The following is a 21,527-nucleotide window of genomic DNA, read 5'->3' as shown; positions in this document are numbered from 1 at the left end:
GATACTTCTCCGTTCGGAGAATGTGACAAGAAGTTCGACGTAATTTGTCATTACTTTAGTTTTATTTGCATTTAATTGTTTCATTCTGAATTTCTTCGCATTTTTTCTGAATCTTTAGCTTACTTCTTCTTCTTATTGCAACCATATGTTTTCGTGATGCATTCTTCTTCGTACCACAAAAACAGGCAGTTGGTATCGAGCGCATCATCTGTGTGAACATATTGGTTTAATTATCTTGTGTGTGTTGTGTTTGTGTATAACCATGCAGCGCCAGAGGTCGTCGGAGTCGTATAGCCAACTAGCCCGCTCGTAAGTACTACGGATGAAATTAAACATGCATGTTATCATGCAGCAAGTGGTGACTTACAAGCCCATTATTTGCAAGGACCGCTGAAGAGTGCACTCCAATTCATTGGCAAACAGTGATAAGGAAATCAAAATAACTATTTTTTTAGTACTAGCTCTCGGTATGCATGGAATCAACATTTTCCCCATCATGACTACACCCACTGCAAGGCAAAGGTCCCTCCCACACCTCTACAATTAGCTTTGTCCTGTAACAGCTGCAACCACACAATCTCCGCAGACTTCCTAATCTGGTCCGCCTACTCCACCTATCTACCTTTCTGCAGACCACTGCTACGCTTGTCTTCCGTTCAAATCCAGCCTCACCTTGAATATGAAATAAAATGCAGGAGAGCAATAAAATAACATCGAAATAATTTGTAAAGTTTCGTATATTTGGTTGCTATTAAGCTTTGAGTTAGGCTTCGAGTGGTTGTTTTTACAAGTTAAACAATGTATGTGAATTTACCGTGTATCTGGTAGTCGAAATCGGTTCTTAAAATAGTTATATACATTGATCATATGCAGTATACTAGAGACGAATGGTTTGTGCGGCTAAATGGCACACTGCGACAATTGGAACAAAAGAAGTCGTATAGTTAGGGATTTGCAAACATTATAAAACTGGTCGTAATGCAATCAATCAGTTAATAATTTCACCCCAAAATGAGCCTATAAATAAACACAAGAGCTTCCTGAGGCAGAATTGTGGAACTGGCTGAACAGTTTTTGTTTTCCTCTGGTCCCCTACGTAACTTTTGTAGTAGAAAAACAATTCCAGCTTATTCAGCTCTGCTTACAAAGTGCGGAGTATGTGAACCTGCTGTAAGCCTGCACAACAATTTAAGTCCTTGCAGAGTATAGAAGAACATGTGTACCTTCAGTAGCCATCCTTATGTCGTCCGGGTGCGTGAAGTATTTCGGTTCTATTATCGGTGGAACAGAGTAGTCCTTACTACGAAGCTTGACGAACCCTCTACTCTTCAGTCTATTCAGAGCCACAGCTAAGTGGAATGCATTGCTGCCACGTTTTGGTCGGTAATAAGCGTCGTAGATCTGTGTGGCGCATGAAAAAGAAGATGGGAAGAGCACATAGTGATAACCTATGTCATTCACATTAGGGTACGTTCTGACAGTCAAGAAAGTATAGGAAATTATTTCATGTCTATTTGTGAAAATAGACGAAAAACATCACCCTTTTATATTTTGCGGTTTTGAAACCTTCCCCCATGCTAGCTGAAGTTGATCGCGGCATTTACTAAAATAGCAATACTTTATTACTGCATTAGACCATGCTGACATAAACTCTTTACGATATAAGTATTGAGCACACACACGAAAAATGTTTTAGTCCTGACCTTCAAGCTGTATTTTTTTTTATTTGTCACGTCAAAGTTACAGTCATGTGGTAGTTACTTTCTGCGTAGAAATAATACTACTGTATGGTCACATAAGCATCATATTTAACAAGAACTGTGCATAAAGCTACGTTTTTCAGGCCAGCAAGATTGCTCGCATTTTTATACATAGTAACCATTTTCTGAATGAAAAGGTCCATTATTTTATCGCCCATATTTAGTCGAAAAACGCTTTAACTATACCCGTTGATTCCCACAGTTTACTGTGTTGATGCCGTCACTAGCTAGCCCATTTTGTGCCCATTGAAACTATTTATTCCCATAAGTCAAAAACACACTGAAAGAAGAATCAAGGAGAGATTTATTGAAATGTAATTCATATATAACTATTGTGCTTTTCGCTTCTTTAGATGCACATGGTTAAGTATGTATTACTACACAAATATGTGAACGCTTTTACAAGCGAAACAAGACGGCGATCGCGTTATTCTCATGCAGAGGCAACTCCGAGCTTAATATCACATTTAAGCCTGTCGGTAATGTCTTATTATAAATGCAAGAAGAACTCACTCTAGCTCCATTCAATATGCTCAGCGTCATACTGACGTTACGAGCGCTCACCATGAGCAGAATATAAAAATCAAAAGCGCTCTTAGAATGTTATTGTGCCTGTATATTTTATTCCTATTCGACTGTTTCCACGCATAACATAACTGCACTATTTAGTTCGCATCATTCAACGCCACGTATGAAGAAAACATATAATTTGTCCTAGTTGTCCTTGGCTTCAAGGGAATTTTGTTTTCTTTATATGCACTTAGACCACATCGATTTCATTCGCTGCGAGTCTTTGCTACGTAGAGTAAAACACAAACTCATGCTTTGTCTCATGGCTAAATTACGGCTTCGAAGGCTAGGATGTATCTGTGTTTATTTATATTTCCAAAAGCAGAGAAGCTTGGGAAAACTAGGCCAGTTCTTGTGACTGAAATGCTGGGCGGACAGGAAGTTTCAGGCATGCTTCGAGCCTCCACAAAGATGAACATTTTTCTTCTTTACACTGTGGCTTGACTGCATACTTAGACTTGACTCCATGCTCAGACCTTTCTGCGGCTTCACAAAGGAGGAAAGAACAGCTCGTGGCTTGAGAAAGAGCATGTTGTGCGCCCAGTACAGTCCTGTTCATGACGAGAGTCGTCAATGCTTTATCGTAATCAAACAACATGTCATATCGCACGAATTTCCTCCAGCGCGTCCCCATCAGCCTGCTTATTTGTGGAGAAAAAAATTTACGGCCGCATTGTAGAGCTCGCTTGAATAAAAACCGGTTGAAAGCTAACGGGCACAGCAATAAAATCAAATCAGTTGTCCTGTAGTGGGTGCTGTGTGGTTAAGTTTAATGTTTATTGCATACTCTGTAAGGAGGCATAAAGCTCTCTAATTTTAAGGTCCTGGTTATCACAGCAAAGTGGGAACGGAAGAGGAAATTAGACGATCTATACCTACTAGCATATACTGCACGTAATCGGTAGAAAAAAAGGCATGGAGCGTTCATTTTGTTATAGGCATTTTCCTCTCTCCGCTTCTTCAAAAACTGTTTTGTTACTGAAATATGGGACAATAAAGATGAATATATTTGCCTTTATTCAATTTGTTGACATGACGAAGTTTCTGTTCGTCAGTGAAAAAGACTACTCTGGAAAAGTGAAAAAGACTGCTCTGAGTAAAGTGCGAAGTACCTGTAATATGCAAGCTTGCTCAGTTGTGAGCGTCGATACTTCATACGAAGCCAAGCCGTCGCGCTCTCTCTCTCTCTTCATATGCTACCGTCTAAATGCTCGCACACAAGGAAAATTTTGATTACAATTACTCACGTCCTTGCGCACGCCCACGTCTAGCATGAAACGCTCTCCCTCGACGCTTGCGCCTGAGATGCTGAGAACGTATATTTGCACGTCCGGGTGATCGCGTGAAGCGAATGATGTATTCGTGAATGCAGTGGTCTCGATGCCGGCGGGTAGAGAGAAAGGACCTGCGAAAGAAGAATAAAATGCTCTGAGCGAAGGGTCCCGCGCTTTTCTTTTTTTCAGTGATGGATATGTAATGATACTCTTCACAAAAGGAAGTGAGGTCTTGAAACGAAAATGAAGGGATAACGTTTAGGCATAGAGAAAAAAAGAAAATGGCTCAGGGACCAAACGTATGTTATCAATATCACAATCAAAACCAAAATGAAGAAAACGTCATTGGCGGAGAATGTAATACGAAGACAGAATAACCACCCTCCTGTTAAGCAGATGTTATGGATTTCAGCTGAAGGTGATCATTGGATATTGTGGCACAGAGCCAGTGAGTAAAGAGGCCATGAGGCTGGTGGTGAGATAATCTCACACCTGCCGCTGCAGACGCCGCTCGAAGATCAGGGTGAACTTCTTTTAGCAGCATTGGGTGTTGGAGTAAGGGATACGATGGTGAAGGCTTTATATTTATTTCTACATCAGACAAGAACGGAGCTGATAGCCGTTCAAGGGAAAACACTGCTCTTTAATTAAACCCCATCCAACGCAATTATAAAAACTGGAGAATGGTAGCCAACAGCCACAAACACGCCAATATTGTGGAAAGTTCCTCCAAGTGGAATAGTAAATTAAACATATGCAGATAGATCAGTTACAAGGAGGAACTAAAAACAAACACACGGGACCGGTGCGAAGTAAAACCATGGCCTCCAACATTCGGAGTTTTCAAAATTGGGAATTAAAATCTCCGTGCATCGCAGTAGATGGGACGAGACGTGGTTGCGCGAAAAGAGCGTGTGCGGTGTTATTAAAGGCATGCCTCATTTATAGGGCGGCAACTCTCCTTAGCCTTCTAAAAGATTTCATTCTATTGTGCTTCTTTCCGTGTTCGCGAAATATTATTCACAACAACTTTGTTTTAGGCGGGTGAAATAAAAACGGTAATTTTCTTGCTTATGCTTGAAATTAACCCACAATTAGCATAGATATTGAAATTATATTGGATTGATGTTTAGCTACCAAGCAATTTTCTGAATAATTATAGATACCACCTTTGTTACGTCATTATCGGGACATAATATATTGAAGTGCACACGTTTCGGCTATTAGTAAGTTAATGTACTCAGTACCACGAAGATAAAATAATTAATTACATAAATACATGAACACACCTTGTAATGTGCAATAAAAAATTACACCACTTTAAATTGTCGCTTAATGTTACCCCTACCATTTTTTGTTCCATAGCCCTCTGAGTTGTCCTCAACCTAAGTAGAACCCTCTTGGTTAGCCTCCACGTTTCAGCCTTATAGCTGAGTACAGGTAGGATGCAACTGCTGTATACTTTCCTCTTGAGCGATACCGGTAAGCTGCTAGTCATAATCTGCGAGTGCTTGCCAAATGCGCTCCATCCCAATCTTTTTTTCTTGTTATTTCCTTTTCATGGCCCGGATCTGCGGTTACTACCTGTCCTAAGTAGACAAACTGATAATACTAACACTAAAATACATAGCGAGATCATTTACACCAGGACTGCACGTACATCTCGTTTGACTTGCGCAAGGTGCCACGAATCTGTACCTGCTTGGCCAAAATTCTCTTTTCGAAGCGGCAGACCCATCTTCAGCACCTGACCCCTGCTACAAAAACACATTACTTAATCCGACAGTGAGCATACGCCAGAGCCCAGACGCCGATCGTAGAACACTATTTCGTACCTTGTTTCTCATCTGCTCTTTTGTATTCATTAGACCATTTGTAGGCGTTTACGTATAGCATATCCTATCTAAGGATTGAGCAAATTTTCCGTAGAAAAGACAGAAGGCGACGAAGCTTTAGAAGTGAAGACTAGGCAAAGTAAAGCATACAGTTTAGGCAAATAATACCACATCATGAGCCATCAATAAGAATGCAGCTTTATGTGCTCTGAATGTTCTTACTGCGACGTACGTAGCGTGTTCTGGGCAGAGCCGTCGTTTTACAAAGAGTAATTCATTTGGCTCCCTTGACTACAAACATAGATATTGTTTTCAAAAAAGTGTCATTGGGCTCGACATCGCAGCTGCCACGTACTTTGACGCGCCTCTCAATGTTTCATGCTTTCGCGGTGAATGCGATTGCCGCTTAGAATTCCTTCCAGTTTTTTATTCAACCTACAATATCTGGCCTTCGATGTCAAGCTCCAAATTAATTAAGCTGGCCTACTATGATGTGTAGGAACTTCACTGTGTCGTCTGTGGCTTGATGTTGCCTTCACAAACCCCTAATTGTTCCGTTTTCAATTGGTATGGTTCATAATCCGGCTTATGAGATTACGGCGCCCACTGAGCAGTCTTAACCGACGCCTACAGTAGAGATGGAGATTGTCAGACAGCATTTGGGGGATTTTCTGCGCTGAAGACCTGCCAGCTATTACTTGAGAGTATCTAGCCTGCATGGCACACTGTGATCGCCCACCGCATTTTACGCCCACTGACTCCTATTGCCTTAGCACTCTCTTTTCCTTCTTTCTTTTTCTATCCCTTCATCAACTATCAACCACGCTCTGTCTGCCTACCCACCGGACTTGAGGAAGGCGTATTGAGCAGCAGCAGTGATGCTTTGAGGCCAGATTTCAACGTTGCTGGTTGTCGTCGCGGCCATTCCAAGATTTATCAGGTGGTCTTGAAGGTTGTTGCCGACTGGAAGATCCGCCACAATCGGAATCTGACCAGAGTTTAGCAACAGAACGAGACGTACGTCATAACATGCAAATTAGCCAGCCGAAGTTCAAGCTTTAACGTGACGCGAAAAAACGGCCCCAACACGCAAGGATATTTTACGATGCCCTCTTGGATAACAGCTCTTTGTTATAAAATGAAATGAAAGAAAAATTTTAATTCTCTGTGTTTGATGCTGCTTGTTAGAACCTTTGACCGCAACATTCTTACATTAGGTATTGAAGAGAAAAGAAAAGAATTTTTGTCGGCAAGCACTGGAAACGAATAAAAAACAAAGGCCACCACGTCGTACACATCGTAGGGTTCTTTCTAAGATGCAGTAGGATTACTTTCAGTATATAGTAACATGAAAATCTCTAGTATTCATTACAGGAGCCACTAAAGAAGCTCATGTTAAGCAGTATATAAAAAAAAAAAACTCTAACCGTATAAATTTATGCCGATCTCTCTAGTTTAAAAAATGTGTCCTGTACAAGTTCAGAGTGTGATTATTTCGTTGAGACTATGTGCACGAGCGCTAATGCCTCTTTTTTTCTTTCAATTTTGCGTGCGCAAAAAAAGGAAGCAAAAAGTATTTTCTTCACTTTCTTTCTCTTTGGTTGGGATACGGTTATTTTGTGTATAAATGTTTTCCCACGAAAGGTGCCAGAAGTTGCATGTTGCATGATTTCTGCAAAGGTGCAAAGGTTTGCAAAATAAGGTTTATAGCTTATCGTGTCGGGGGTTCGACATCCCAATGCGATTCAAGGACGTTGCTGTGTAAGACTCCAGAAATGCCGACCGCCTGGGGTTCTTTAATGCACGCTGACATCCCACAGCACACGGGCGCTTTACCCCAGTGCGAAAAAATGCATAGCGATAGTGGCATGTAAGAGATAAAAAAAATAAGAACCTGCACTGGAGGCATGCAAAGCCGGAGCGCCGCTGTTGCTGTTGTGACGCTAGGTGCGTCGACATTTTTATTTTTATTTTTGTATTTTTCTTTTATTAGAACCTTTATTTTACCTTTATTTTTAATTATTTTACGCCCTTCACCATCCTTGCGCTACACAAGAATTACGGAGATGTTCTCAGGAAGTCGTCTTGGAGTGTGAAGTCATTGCGTAAAAAACCACAAAACAGTTTTACATACTTTCATTGATTGTTGTGAGACCATGCATCTTTCATTGGGATATTCCGCAGCGCACTCTAAAAAAAAGAACGTCCCATAACTCCATAAAGAATTCGACATTTTAAAGTGATGAAGGTATACCTTGTGATGTATATCTATGGGCCTGTACCTTCACAGTTCCTGGAAGACGATGATGCCTGGTAGTCATGCAGATTTAATGCGCTGTCAGCGCATGATAATTTCATTGAAATTGTTTCGCAAGTAGAGATATATATTAGGCCGAAAGTGAAGCCCCGGGTCGGTGAGTATTCTTGATGAGCTCGCATGCTCGAGGAAATTTTAATATAACCTTGTATTCTTTTTGTGATAGTGCATTGTACATGTTGATTTGTATTTGTGCCGTTGTCTAAGCAGCAATAAAAAAAATTTAAAGTCAGTACTCGACGGGGCCACGAAAGAATGGTGGATTGATTCCCGGCATGCACGCGATTATTGTCCTTATTACTGATTGACAGCTAGTGAGGAGACGCCGAGGTGACATGCTCTATCGATATATGTCCTGCACACGGCACTCTTGGGGCAAGAAATGTACTCGCATTAGTAAGCTTTATTTGAGTATTTAAATGGAAGCCATCTTTTTAGCGACAGGAACGCCACTGCCTCCTGGTGTCCTTGATATTCTGAATATCAGTAATCTAGACAGCTTTGTCTGTCACGGGACTAGGTCAATGAATGTCTACCTACTCGTCATTAATCAAATAACGTTTTATAAAGGGGCGGAAGAAAATGCCTCTATGCCAGCGCCACGCTTTCGAACGCCCAGATAAAGCGTGGAACCTGGACTGCCGTTTTAAAAAGAAGTCTTTAATAAAAAAAAAAAGAATACTTCCACGCGTGTGGTGAATAAATATCTGATGTAGCGATGCTTATGGTGAGGGAACTTGTTATATCAATGGCAACGAAATTTCCGAAATTTTTCACATCCGTCCGAAAGCTCCATGCAAAAACAAGCCGAATAATATGTATGAAAACACGACAGAAGGGTAAAGAAGAAATAACAGTTGACGTTAAGAAACGCACAATGTAAAAACTGAAACCATTGACTAGAAAATAAGCAAACTATGCATTTATATAGAAAATGCAAAAAAGCATATTAAGTGGTCGTTCTGTGGCAAATAAAGAGGCAGCGGTCCCTCTCTATGAATCCAGATTGTGGTGCCTTAGAACACTGGCCTACAATATAGAAATTTATTCAGGAAGATGAAATCTCTTCCTGTATTGCAGATACCTAAATACAATCGAAAATCTTATACCGGAATATGGCAGCATCTATCTAGATGTCATGATGGTCACTCTCTTATGGCCCTAGGATATTAATCGTCACGAGCTGCTCCCTCATCGTTTAATATTATTTGCGAGCAATGTTGAACTCCTAACTTAACGGTAGTCTTATGGCGCAACCTCGCAGTGGATCATACAGCATGGTGCTGTTCGCAGCACTGAAAAATAATTACTGAAAGCCCTGCTCTGCTACGTTTATTTTTCGGCTTAAAAATAGGCCAGCACATAATTGCTAGCAAGAGGAAGAGCTTGACCTTGTCGCCTACACATAACGAGGAACCACTGAACATAAAAAAAAAAACATAGTGGTTGCACTATCTGAAAGCGCTCGTTTTGTAAGTGCTGGAGAAGTCCCAGGTGCATCTCATGGCAATAAATTCTCAGGTGGTCACTGAGTGGTCACGTCGCAAGCGAAATAGCAAGATGAAAGATGCTGTCGATAATAACTCTCGTGGTTTTGTGCTTTACGGATGATGCCGAGGGAAAGAAATTAGTTTCTACGTGTAGATGACGTGGGGCATAGACCGCATGGTTAATCGCAAGGAAAGAACAGAGTACGAGATTTGAAATGCAACAGCTTGGAAGATGCCCTTGAAATCTCGGCTATTAAACTGGAGCCAAGCGTACCTCTGCATCTGGGAATGTTAAGAGAAGGTCAACGCAAGCAACAAGGCCGGCGAAACGTGCAATGATGGAGATGTAAAGCTAGACCGAGAATCGACAACAAAGTGCGGGATGAAATGTTAAGGAAATCAGAAGCCAAATAATAAGTTCCAAATATAGCGCAAGAAGGCTTCCCCGAAAGTACTGCTGCACTGAGTGTGTGCTCAGGACCGAAATATGCTGTGTACAGAAGCTATCTTTCTCTTTCGTTCACGAAGGATCCTTTGGTACTCTGTAGCTCTGGCATGGGCTAATATTCTACACAAAAGATAGCACTTAATTCTCGTTTTCAAGCTGGATACTCGGTCTTGCAATCCCCAAGTCCTCGGAATTACAGCCACCGAACCTATCTCCAACTGCTCAGCAAAAGTTGTATCATATTATCTGGTAACCAATGTTTCCGTTATCCTTCAGTCCGGCAAATGACACCTCTAGCACGTGCTGCATCTAAAACATTCTGGACCACTAATTTTGCTTTCAATATGTCCAAACAGGCAATTTACAATTCCCCCGTAGCTCGAACCTACTCGAAGAAGAGGGCGCTTACAAGGAGTACCTATCCCTCCTCTGGAAAGCTTGGTAGCTTGGTACATGGTCTAAATACGGGAATTTAGAAAGAGCTGGTGCAACTAAAAATATTTAACTCACCCATTACTTCAAAAACCAGTAAGCATTTTGTGTAGTCATTATAGGAGCACTCAATGACTCACGCACACAGACCCCGCCGTGCTGGTGCAGCGGTTAGGGCGCTCGACTGCTGTGACCCAAGGACGCGGGATCGAATCCTGGCAGCGGTGGCTGCTTACCTTGGGGCGAAGCTTTACTTACCCCCTTGATTTCTTTAACAGCGATTTGCTCCACTAAGAAACAATTCACTGGATTCTCTCTGACTAAATTGCGATGTTTGGAAGAAGAAAAAACAATTCTTTCTGTTCTTTAGTGAACAAAAATTGCATTGCATTCGTGGCAGTGACGGCCCATCCAAAAAGAGGCGTTGCCGCAGCTGACACTCTCGGGCAACAATTTCTGATGTTTTTTTATTCCCTTGCATAAATCCAGCGCTGTGAATTTTCTTACTTCATTATTTTGCGTCCCGCCGTGGGAGCTCAGTAGTTAGGGCGCTCGGTTGCTGAACTTAAACATGAGGGATCGAATCCCGACCGTGGCTGCCGCTTTTCGAAGAAGTGTAAAACAAGGCTGTCGGTGGCTGTGCGATTTGAGTGCAATTTAAAGATAATCAGGCGGTCGAAAGTTCCGGAGCCCTCCACTTCGGCGTCTCTCACAGCCTTAGTCGCTTTGGGACGTTAAACCACAAAGAGCATAAACCAACCTATAAATCACATAACTACCTGTTAAAAAAAAAAAACAAAAAAAAACGTACGCCTAACTTATCCAAGTCTTCCTTGGGGCCGACACCAGACAGGAGGAGAAGTTGAGCGCTGCCGATGGCTCCCGCGGAGAGGATCACCTCTCGCTTGGCCCGGACAGTTCTCCCGGCGCCGTTTTTGATAAACTTTACGCCCATCGCCCGGTTGTTGTCGAACAAAACCTGCCAAGGAAAGAAAATATTGTGGTGATAATTGCAAAGAATATGAAGTTCTAAATGCTTCGTTTGAGCGCTGAGAGTAGTATACATAGAGCACGTACTTTTACGCGGAAAATAAGACTTGACAGATATATTCAGCGGTGAGAAAGTATTTTCTGCAATCACGTTTCTTTTACGGTCGTTCATATACATAACCAGTTTGTTATTGTTTTTTTTTTTTTTGCAGATAACGCGATATAACATACAGGTAAAGAACGAAATTTAGTTTGAGTGAGAAGGGTAAGAGAAAGTTGGTACTCATTAGCTACTAATAAATGGATCTGCAGTAGTCACGCTTCGTTGATTACTGTGTCATCAGTGAAATTCGGGAATGCAGCAATGCCATTAATTAAAACTTATAACGTATATCTTCATAATTTATAATTATATAATTTATCTTCTTAATTTATCTTCAATGTAGATCTTTGAATCATTGCTGCATGAGTGTGGTGGATGCTACGTTTACTTTCTACGCTTCAAAGAAAGTTTGGAGTGGCTTTGGCATAAGAATGCCTGTTCCGAAAAGTGGCCCTGTATTATGCAGGTCCCGTACCAGACACCGGTATGTATATTTCAAGCACAATTTATACGGTTCTCGGCGTTTTCCGGGGCGTCCCTCTTCAATATTTTGCTCTTTTGAATTATGCGAAAATTCATAGCTAACAGCTTCTTGTTTCTTCGTATGAGCGGTGGCTTCATCACCAGCATCTGAGTGAAGTTATACAGGGTGTTGCGCTCTCGGCGTGTAGAGAAATGTTTTAGTGCGGAAATGTAGCGCGCATGCAGAATATATATTGCCACTGGGTAAAATTCAAACAAATAGACTCGAGCTAAACTGGGGTCGATGGCAGCTCATATCTGCGCACTCACGACGTCGTCCCCGTGAGGCTCTCTGCAATACTCGCCGTCTTCTGCACACTGCAAGCACGTACCAGTGATAACATCACCCTCTGCATAAACACAGTCCCGGTAAGGTATGCGTGGGTGAACTAGAGCGTGAATGATACAACTTAACGCAGTAACGCAGGAACACATGCACATTTTGAGAGGATGGCGCTGCAGTCGAGGACTTCGAATACGGAGATTTAATTTGGTAAGGATGCCGACCACGGTGCGCAAATAACGCTGAGGGCTGGTGTAACAAGGTAAATTTTTTTTGCACAACCCCATTCGGCGACTTGGGAGCTAGAAACAAGACAGATACAGGAGCGTAGTGTACATCATGGTGGCCACCGATGTACCCGAATTTCTAGTAGTAATGTGAGACACAGAGATTGTCAGGACAACATCGTGGCCGTCATTAGCGCAGACGACGGCAACACAGGCCTAAGTACTGGTGGCGTCAGCGGTGGTTAGTGAGGTGTCGAAGGACAGCAATGGGCGTCTACGTAAGAGCTGGTAACAATGGAGAGTATCTAGCGCTAGCATGGCGAGGCGAGTTGTAGGCGAACGCCACAAATTGCCGATTAACACCTCAATCACTGTCTTCGTTACAGGCATACATGGGCGGCATGTCTTTATGAGTCGGATTTAGACCAGGGGATTGAAATAGCTAATAGCGACAGGTGACGAGACCCTGTCTGGAGCCATGGACGTCCAAGAGGGAAGGGCTCTTTGACATAGAACTGTAGTGCTGCATTACTTAATGAAGGTCAATTCAGCCTCAATAGTAGTAAACCTAACACTTCGTGGCACTTTATGTTAAGTGCTCGTCGAAACAAAAAAAAAATACAGACCACTGAATAAGAGCTCCTCGCTCTTGTTTATTCAATCAGAATTAGTGCGGGCTGTGACAGCATCGGCTCTGCGGTACGTCTGACAGCGTTTCTAATATTTCGCTCTTAAATTAAGATAGAATCGGAGCAGTGTTGCGTCTTTTGAACGAAAACTTTTGAAAGTTGGCGCCCGGAAACTATATCTCGCGTGCTTTCGCTTGCAGCTTTTATACGCGCAAATTTCTGCGTAGGTTGCGGGCGCCGAAAATTGTGCACTTCATTGGAAAACAAAAGCACCACAGTCTGCGCTGTATTCTACAGTAATTTAGCTGTATTCCTGTATTCCTGGTAATTTAGCTCTAGAAAACTTCGTTTGAAGATATTGTCCAGAAAATGTCTGTAAGCGCTCATGAAATTGCATAAGCTAAGAAGTCATGATCTTCAGCCTTCCATTGACTTTCTGAGGACCTAGTTGGCACGCGCCTCAGCGTTGCAAGTTTTCTTCAGTTTTGATGTACGGAGAAACTAGCTCAACTAGATTCCTATTTGTGCTCCTTCTCTTTTGCCACTTGCTGACGAATTGGGAACGTCTTTGAGAAGCTGAAGCAGTTTTGGCACGCCAGTTTACATGCACTGAGGATTAGCCGACATTTCGTTTGTTGCAGGTTTTATGGGAAAAAAATCGAGAAACTCCTTTTTCAGCTCAGCTTAAAGATGCTGTTTGGCACTTGGTCATCCAGTGCAACGCCTTACTTTGCTCACGATCTCCAAAGCAGTCTGGTCTTCTTCCAAATATTTCACAGCGCTTCCGCGTTTTAATTCCCCAAAAGAAACGAATTTGCCCATCACTACTCTCGTCTTCACTTTGTTATTAATTTCGACGACCTTGACAGCCATCACAAAAGCAGCAGAGCAGATGGCGCCCCAAGAGCCCGTTGATTCATTCAACTTTGATGAGGTCATGTCTACCGGTGACACAGCGTATTATTTATCCTACTAAACTGGCAGGCAGAACTCCAGGACAGTTTTATTTGAGGAAAGACACTTTCGAGTGCTTTCACGTCGACTCTCTGAAACACCAACCCTTACACGAGATTGAAGGATTTTCGGAAACGCAATAAGTAGGGGGAGGGCATTATCGTATCTAAACTGTACCACTTACGACCAGTGGCGGATGGCGCTTCGCACTACCTGCCACGTCTGGCATGTGGCCGGCATCGGCGACGACGAAGAATCATGAAACACGCATATAAGAGCTACGGTCTAATGTTCTCCTGATAAGTATAAGCCGGGAAGCCACGCTACGATTTATTTTTTCGTTGCTTCTTTATACCAAGGTAAAATCAAGGGTGTTCATGGTATAAACGCAAATCCCGCATGGCGGGTGTTTAGACGGATGCCCTAATAAACAAAACACTTCTCGTTACTGCGGTGATGAGCCAAGAAATGCTTTGCGGCTTTCTGAGAATCTAATTCTTGTTGACACCATCCTTTCTCACCTGTATTGCTTGGCTGAGTAGTGTAATATGGAGGTTCGCGCTTCTCTTCGAGATAATCGGTGTGATAAAGCTTTTGGCAGAGCTGTAGCGGTGCCCTTTCAGAATGGTGGACTGCATTGCCGAGAACCCTGCGTGGCACGCGTTGTGAATAAGCCATGTTAGACATTTTTAGACAGCCACTTCTATAATAGTTCATATCCGTTGAATCATTCAATGGTTTACTGCTGGCTCTCAGTTTTAGCAAAGAGAGCAAAACTTTGCTTGTTTTGCAGTCCGTGCGTACCCTGGGGAACAAATGTTTGCCAGTGCATATTAACCATAACCACCTAAGGCCTAATTACTCTGCATTTAGATTCTTGCCTTCTATACTAATTTGACTATTGTTTACCCAAGTCTGGAACACTAGCGTCTAAAGTTAGCATTTCTAGGTTATTAACAGCGGTATAAATAAAGTTGGGCCCCACTGATATATAATAGAGGGTACACTTCATTGCGAGAATACAAAAAGCACGTAGGCGCTGCGGAGGAACACAGTGCCACCATTGGCTGCTCATTGTTTATCGTACTCCACTGCTACAAAAACAACAGAAAGCATTTCGCCCTTTCTCATGTTAAAAACTGAACAAAATAGAGTATCGTGGAGATGGAGACATCTAAATGAACACTCCGCGAAATATGAACCTTGCTTCGCGAAATATGAACACCATCTGGCAAACATGCTTCCCTAACAGGTGCCCAGCGTGCAACGGGGAACCGACGATAGATGCATGGTACTGCCAATAGATAGATGACATAACATCCATTATATATCCTATTTATGAACAGTGTAAAGAACAGTTGCTCAGGCACGAAATGAAAAACTCTTCCCACCACCTTTTTACAATTCAAAACCAGTTAAAGCAATAAATTTTTTTATTGATCGATATGAAATAAACCTCAATCCCTGTCTCCCCACAATAAAAAGAAAGGCTTTAACTAGGGAAGCAGGAACCTTTATAGCTTTATTTACATGTGCAACGCGAACATGAAAACGGTGAAACAAGTGGGCAATCTGTCCAGCTATGTGCAGAGATTACAGGTGGCAGGTGTGAGAGCTCAATCGGTCGCACTTTGTACGGATTTAAACCCAGAATTGTAGTAATTTCAAATTAATACAATAATAACTATGCCTCTCTTAGTACATACTACTAAAAGCTCTCATTTCGAGAATTGACAACATCACATTCGATATATGTTGATTCCTACTAATGATACATATTGATGCAATAATGTTTCTGACATTTATTTCGCATTTAAAAAAGATGGGTAATGAATTCACATTATTAGGAGAAATTAATAGTGAAGAATTACCCGGCGTTGTCATTTTTAGTGCTGCAGTTACACAACATGTTTTGACTGTGCTCATCCAAGTGGCAGTAAAACAGTTCTTGTTTTTTTTTTGTTTTTTTGCCTCGAATTTGCAAAACCTTGTCTTTAAGTGCATGACGGCATAAGGTATAAGGAGGCTTAAGCCTATAAGGTATAGCGATCACAAAGCGCGCAAGGAAACACGGATACCCGAAGACACAGAAAAGCGCTAACTTCAAACTACATTTTATTCGGAAGCACATTATAAATGAATAGCCACATAATGGCGGAGGGAAAAAATGCAAATATTGCTAACAACACAAATCCAAAGTCATTTGACATGGTTAAAGTAAAGTTACTGCTTCTCATTTTGCGGAATAGCTATTAATAGTGTGCTTACACAGTCACAGCACATCAGAGTTTCAATGCCTCCCATATCTTTTGTTTCATCTGCGGTGGTTAGCTATCAATGACTACTGGTTTCTCGAAATGTCCAGCAAAGTGGTGACCTGCTTCCGACTAACAATTACGGCAATATATTCGAGTGTTTCACCTCCTGACGGCATTTGTCTGCACGATTTGTATTAGCTCGTTCACACATCCTGCGCTCTGCCCAGCCATACAGCAGCAGCAAAGCAGCATGACAATGACACTCTTTAAACTGTACCCTTCGCGAAATCAATTTGCCTCTCGACACGTCCCTTTGCCGACATTTTGATTTTGCGGTAGAATCGTGGCCCTACAAACCTGCATGATTTCATGGGTACAGAAAAGTAAGTTTACCCTATGATATTGCACAAATTTTATATTTTTACTGTTTGTTCTCAGAAACAAACGAGTTATCTTTTCCTTAGCCACTTGAAATAACTGCTTTTGTGTTGACAGCCACCTGTAGCATATTTTATTTTTCCCTACTTCATTTCATGTATATATCCGCTTTTTTTTTTTTTTCGAACAAAATTCTGTTGGAGGTTAGCGATTAAGTCCTCTCTTGTTCATCTTGGCCTTCTTGCTATGTCTTCACCATGAGCTACAGATTAGCAAAGGCCAATAAATTACTATGAAGAAACAGTGGAGAATTACCCGGCGTTGTCATTTTTAGCGCTGCCGTTAAACAACATGTTTTGACTTTGCTTATCCAAGTGGCAGTAGCACAGCTTTTTTTTTTTTGTCTCAAATTTGCAAAACGTTGTCTTTAAGTGCATGAAGGCATAAGGCATGAAGGCAATTCACCTAAACGATGAAGGTGTCTTTTTTTAGCAGCTGTGAAAGTTACGTTCGTGTGGATAATCAGGTCAGTTGAACGGCCAGACAGACACTTTTCCGTGAATGTAATCAATTGAACGATAAAAAAAAACTGGCACTACTACATCAAGTTCTGGATCTTTGGAATTCAGGGGAGATATTATATTGCCAAACTGAACGCCTTGAATGCCGAAGTTGAACCCACGTTAAAAATTTCTTTAAGTCGATAATGCAGTTCCATATATCGAAAACCAAAGATGCAGTTTTAAATACACGTTGAGTGGAATTTTTCGGACTGCATAATTATATAATTCCACTGCGCGTGCATGTGAAAACCAAGTTAACATCTTCGCCATTATCAAATTTACAAACTGTGCCTGCATTGTATTAGAAATACAAGCGACATGTTTTCTGAAACTGGGAAGCAGGAAGCTAACTCAGTAAGCTTTAAAATTCCCATTTTTTGAAGTTTGATATTTCGACCCTCATTGCCTAGTACTGAATCCGAAAGAACAGATTCATATATGAAATGGACTGTCTTCCTTTTCGTAGCATAGTAAAAGGAGGATAAAAGGAAGAAAAATTGTTTATTCATGCATGTCTACAAATTTTAGCATGTCTACAAAGCTTAGAATCAAAATTAAAAATTGTTAGTTCATTCTCCTCCAGATGAGCACAAGTGCACTTTTCGAAACGTTGGCTAGTCGACTGAGACTCCCCCTCAATCCTTGTTCGATTGCATTCGACTTTGGTAGTTCAAGTTACTTAATCATCTAATCGCTAAGTTGGTTCGTGGATATAGTGATAAAGCTGCAGGGATGTGTGGACAAGAGAACATATAAAGTATAAGACCTGCACAAGTACCATCAACAGGCTGAAAGCGAATACTCAGGGGGGAAAAATCATGTGAAAGCTCACTCGCTTTGTGAGCCGCTGTTGCGAGAGTCAGCACGGGTGTCTTGTAAGCTGCGCAAAGAAAGCTACTAGTGGAACAATATATGGTGCTCCAGAACGTAAAATTTACCTTTTCCTCTTCAATACCTCGCTTAGGGTTTGTCAAATAAATGCGCTCACCGGTTTGCTCTGCGCCATTATAGTCGATGACTTTGAAACCGAGCTCTTCACCAGCCTTTAGAAAAGCGGGCACTAGTTTCGTTTTCGTGGCAGCATGAGTGACGGGCAGCTCTCCATGCAGGCCACGGTAATCTTGAAGAAAGATGATGTTTTTGGCTGAAGAAAACGCTCGGGCTCGTATTAAGAAAAGAGAAGACGTTAAGACAGATCGGGCTATTTTAAAAAGGGTCCTTTAACAACGTTTGTGGAAGACGGCTGCATCATGGATACGCTTCCTGAAGACAACTAAAAATATTTACTTGCCAAACGATAGTAGTTGCCTGCGTACACATAAACAGCATCATTGGGGCTACCTGGCGCCACCGATAATATTTATACAATTTTATTTATCTTCAAAGAGTAAGGATGAACAAAAGATCTAAATGAAGTTTTGAGAATGAAGGAGGATAGAACGGCCCATCTAAATTTGGCTATAATGAAACATGGTAAACGTAATGGAAGAAAAGATGTAGATAAAAATATAAGCACTTTGATAAAAAAGCCGCCTTGCGAAATAAAAGAAGATAGAAAAGAAAAGAAAGAGCCGAAATTAAATGTCCTCGTTGTTATTACTAACATGGAGAAAGAGAAGAGACAGCTTCTCAATGGCACCGACAAGACAGCACGCTACGCTTCAATTGACGATTATTGAACAAGTAAAAGAAACCGTTTACTTTTCAGAGTGCCTGAACGCATCTTTAAACTTACCGCTGTCTGCTTCCGGATCCCTGTAGCTTTCGAATTTCTTGAAATAGGGCAGAACATCCTTGTACGACCATCCCTTTGCGCCATGCTCCTTCTCCCATAGATCAAAATCTTTACTGTTGCCGCGTACGTACAGCATGAAGTTTGTCACGCTGGACCCACCAAGCGCCTTTCCACGGGCCCAGTTGCACCGCTGAACAGATGAACAAACAAATGGTACATAGTCCGTTTGTTCCGGTGTTAACGTATTTATTCCACTTGTAGTGATTAAAATATGCTGACCTAACCTATAACGGTCTCGTCCCCCACTACTATTTCCGAAGGTACCTGAGGAGCGATATCATGGACAGGAAGGTGGCGATTGAATGTAACGTAAAGAAAGATTTCTATAAATTTCTTAAAACACACTAATACTGCATTTCTCGACAAGCACAGCCTTCTCCACTGGGAGAACACCACTCGGAGGAAGCTGCTTTGCGGCATGTGTGCTCCAACTACCTGATTTTTTTAACGTGTATCAATGCACAGTGTTGTATCGTCTTTTCAGTTTATTATTAAACGCAACCCCGGTCTCAGCAGCTGACCGCTATGGTTAAGCCACCGCGGTTAGTACAATAAAATTAAGCATGCTGCAACTAGATAGAGATGGTAAGGCGACAGGATAGGTAGGAAGTTCAGTTATTCAACCTAGTGCCCATCCAAAACTGGGGGTCCATTAAATGGCCGCTGTTCACCTTCGGGTCGAAAATATTTTCTTCCCCTGTGGCTGCGGGGCTGCGCCCCCATAACGCAAACCGCAAAAACGTCTTTGAAGAGAGTGATCAATAACACAGTTACAGCCACCGCAATCAACCGATATTGCGTTTCCCTCTTCTTCCATTCCCTCTTAGAGGTTCTTCACTCTCCTGCCCGGTTGTCGAGCCTCCGCAAGTAAAATTCCCCTTCCTCCTCCGCCTTTTGCGGGGGGTGGGGCGTTTCCTTAAAGGGATAGAAAACGAGAGGTCGCGTCGCAGTGAAAGCGAGGGAACAAAACGGGCGAGGGAAATGCGCGCAGTGCATTTCCCATGCAAGTGATGTAAGTGATGTAAGTGATGTAAGCCCACCCTTCCCCCGTCAGTCAGCGAGACGGATCAACGGATGTCGTTGCGATGCTGACGTCAGCCTCGCGGCTCGAGGGGCCAGCGTAGAGAACGGGGAAGCTGGTTTCCGAAGGAGAATATGAGAGAGCTTTGATTTGCATTTTTGCTGCTTTGCGGCGCGCGTATCGCTGTAGCGTTTTGCACAGACTATCTTCGCTGCCTTATTGAAGCATTGGGGGCCTTTGCTTAAAAAATACCCTGAAGAGTGGCTTTTTAACAAAACGGTGCATTATGTTAGGCCTTTAGCTTTACGGCGAGATCAATGGACTAAATGAAGTGCTAAACAGAAAAGTCATCTTCGATAAGAGTGCTTCATTACCCACTCAAAATAAAAGGAGCACAGCAGCGTTAAAATGTTTATGGGGAACCATTCTGAATGGCGCAATTTAACGGTAGAGGTAGAAAGAGCTCCTTTAGGACTCGGTTGTAGCAAAAAAAAAATCACAGTTGGGATCTTTCAAGTGCAACAAGTTGGTTTCCATTTCCCGATGCTTTATTTTTGTAAATTCAACCTCTCTACACAAAGGAGACCTGCTCCTTGACAGAAGTAAGAAAGACTCGCCTAGAATTCGAAGTTGTTTCTCCCTCCCGACGAAGTTGCTTCTGGGGGCCTGCTGGCGTCTTTCACATAAATTCAACGCTTTCTTTTTACTTTTTATACTTCTTATATTAACACTTCAATGTGCCCTTCAATATGCGTCTCTTCTGCAGCAACAAAACAGGAAAGAATTCAAATACTCCTTGAGATAAAGGCCTTTCTGGAAATTGGTGTGAGGCTCTTTGCACGTACGACCGCAAAAGCAGATTCAATAGTGTCTCACTTTGAACCAGGATTGAAGAGAGTGAATTGCTTTCTGGTATATTTACTAATTTCTGCCGGAATTCGTAGGAGGCAGTGTAGATGGGGCTCTTTCAAGGGCAACTCCGGTGGTTTTTCATCCGTTAGAGTTATTGATTGCATTATATTCCGCGGTGCGTCCCGACTCCAACAACAACAAAAAAGCCTTTATTCGCCGAAATTTCAGGTAGAACTACTTTAAAAATGTAAAAACTGAAAATCAAAACCAAAAGTGGTTTCATGGTCAGACACGAAGTTCCAGTTGGCGGAATGTTCACGTCATATACAATATTGTGTAAACCCTCGCTGGATGGTGAAAATAATATCTGGACATTACAAGTGGTACATAAAATGTCTGAGATACCCTAATACAATACACAAAATGTCATGATCGTGCGGAAATAGCAGTAACGCGGGTATAAAGTTTGTGACGCCACAAACCCATCCTTTTCCGCAAAAGTGTTCTGAACTGAGGCAACGAAAACGCCACATATTAAAGTTGATTTGCCCGCAAATTAATTATTGCATGGCACCCGAACTTGACAGAATGCGTCAGTGTGAACAGTAAATTTACCAGAATGTACGATTTTCGAAAAACCTCCGGAGTTGCTCTTTAAGGCGCCGCTTCAACTCACGAATGATCGCGAGCAAAACTTTCGATCTCGGCATCGCGTTTTGGAAGAGGCAATGCGCAGCGCATGGGCGCCTTTATATAACGCGAGTTCAGTGAACGATAAAAACTTAAAGTCCTGAACTTCGTCTAGAGACATCAATTACGCACTTCT

At 42.1% G+C, this 21,527-nt stretch overlaps 1 protein-coding gene across 3 annotated transcripts in view; it reads right to left on the bottom strand.

Moving 5' to 3' along the window:
- Positions 1 to 21,527, bottom strand: part of LOC146175486 (glucose dehydrogenase [FAD, quinone]-like) — a 39,567-nt gene that overhangs the window by 6,065 nt on the left and 11,975 nt on the right. For 2 of the 3 annotated variants that reach the window (XM_084581869.1, XM_084581870.1), the window contains 7 exons: positions 18,769 to 18,958; positions 18,022 to 18,153; positions 14,356 to 14,483; positions 10,938 to 11,105; positions 6,283 to 6,427; positions 3,578 to 3,735; positions 1,224 to 1,401 (listed from right to left, as the gene is read on the bottom strand). In XM_084581869.1, the coding sequence (XP_084437995.1) occupies positions 1,224 to 1,401; positions 3,578 to 3,735; positions 6,283 to 6,427; positions 10,938 to 11,105; positions 14,356 to 14,483; positions 18,022 to 18,153; positions 18,769 to 18,958 (1,099 nt within the window). The remainder of the gene's footprint in view (positions 1 to 1,223; positions 1,402 to 3,577; positions 3,736 to 6,282; positions 6,428 to 10,937; positions 11,106 to 14,355; positions 14,484 to 18,021; positions 18,154 to 18,768; positions 18,959 to 21,527) is intronic. The other variant, XM_084581871.1, reaches the window with a different exon arrangement.

Source organism: Amblyomma maculatum, chromosome 10, assembly GCF_055883805.1.
Source record: "Amblyomma maculatum isolate TAMU_Amacu chromosome 10, ASM5588380v1, whole genome shotgun sequence".
NCBI lineage: Eukaryota > Metazoa > Arthropoda > Arachnida > Ixodida > Ixodidae > Amblyomma > Amblyomma maculatum.
This window is presented reverse-complemented; position numbering and strand designations above follow the sequence as displayed.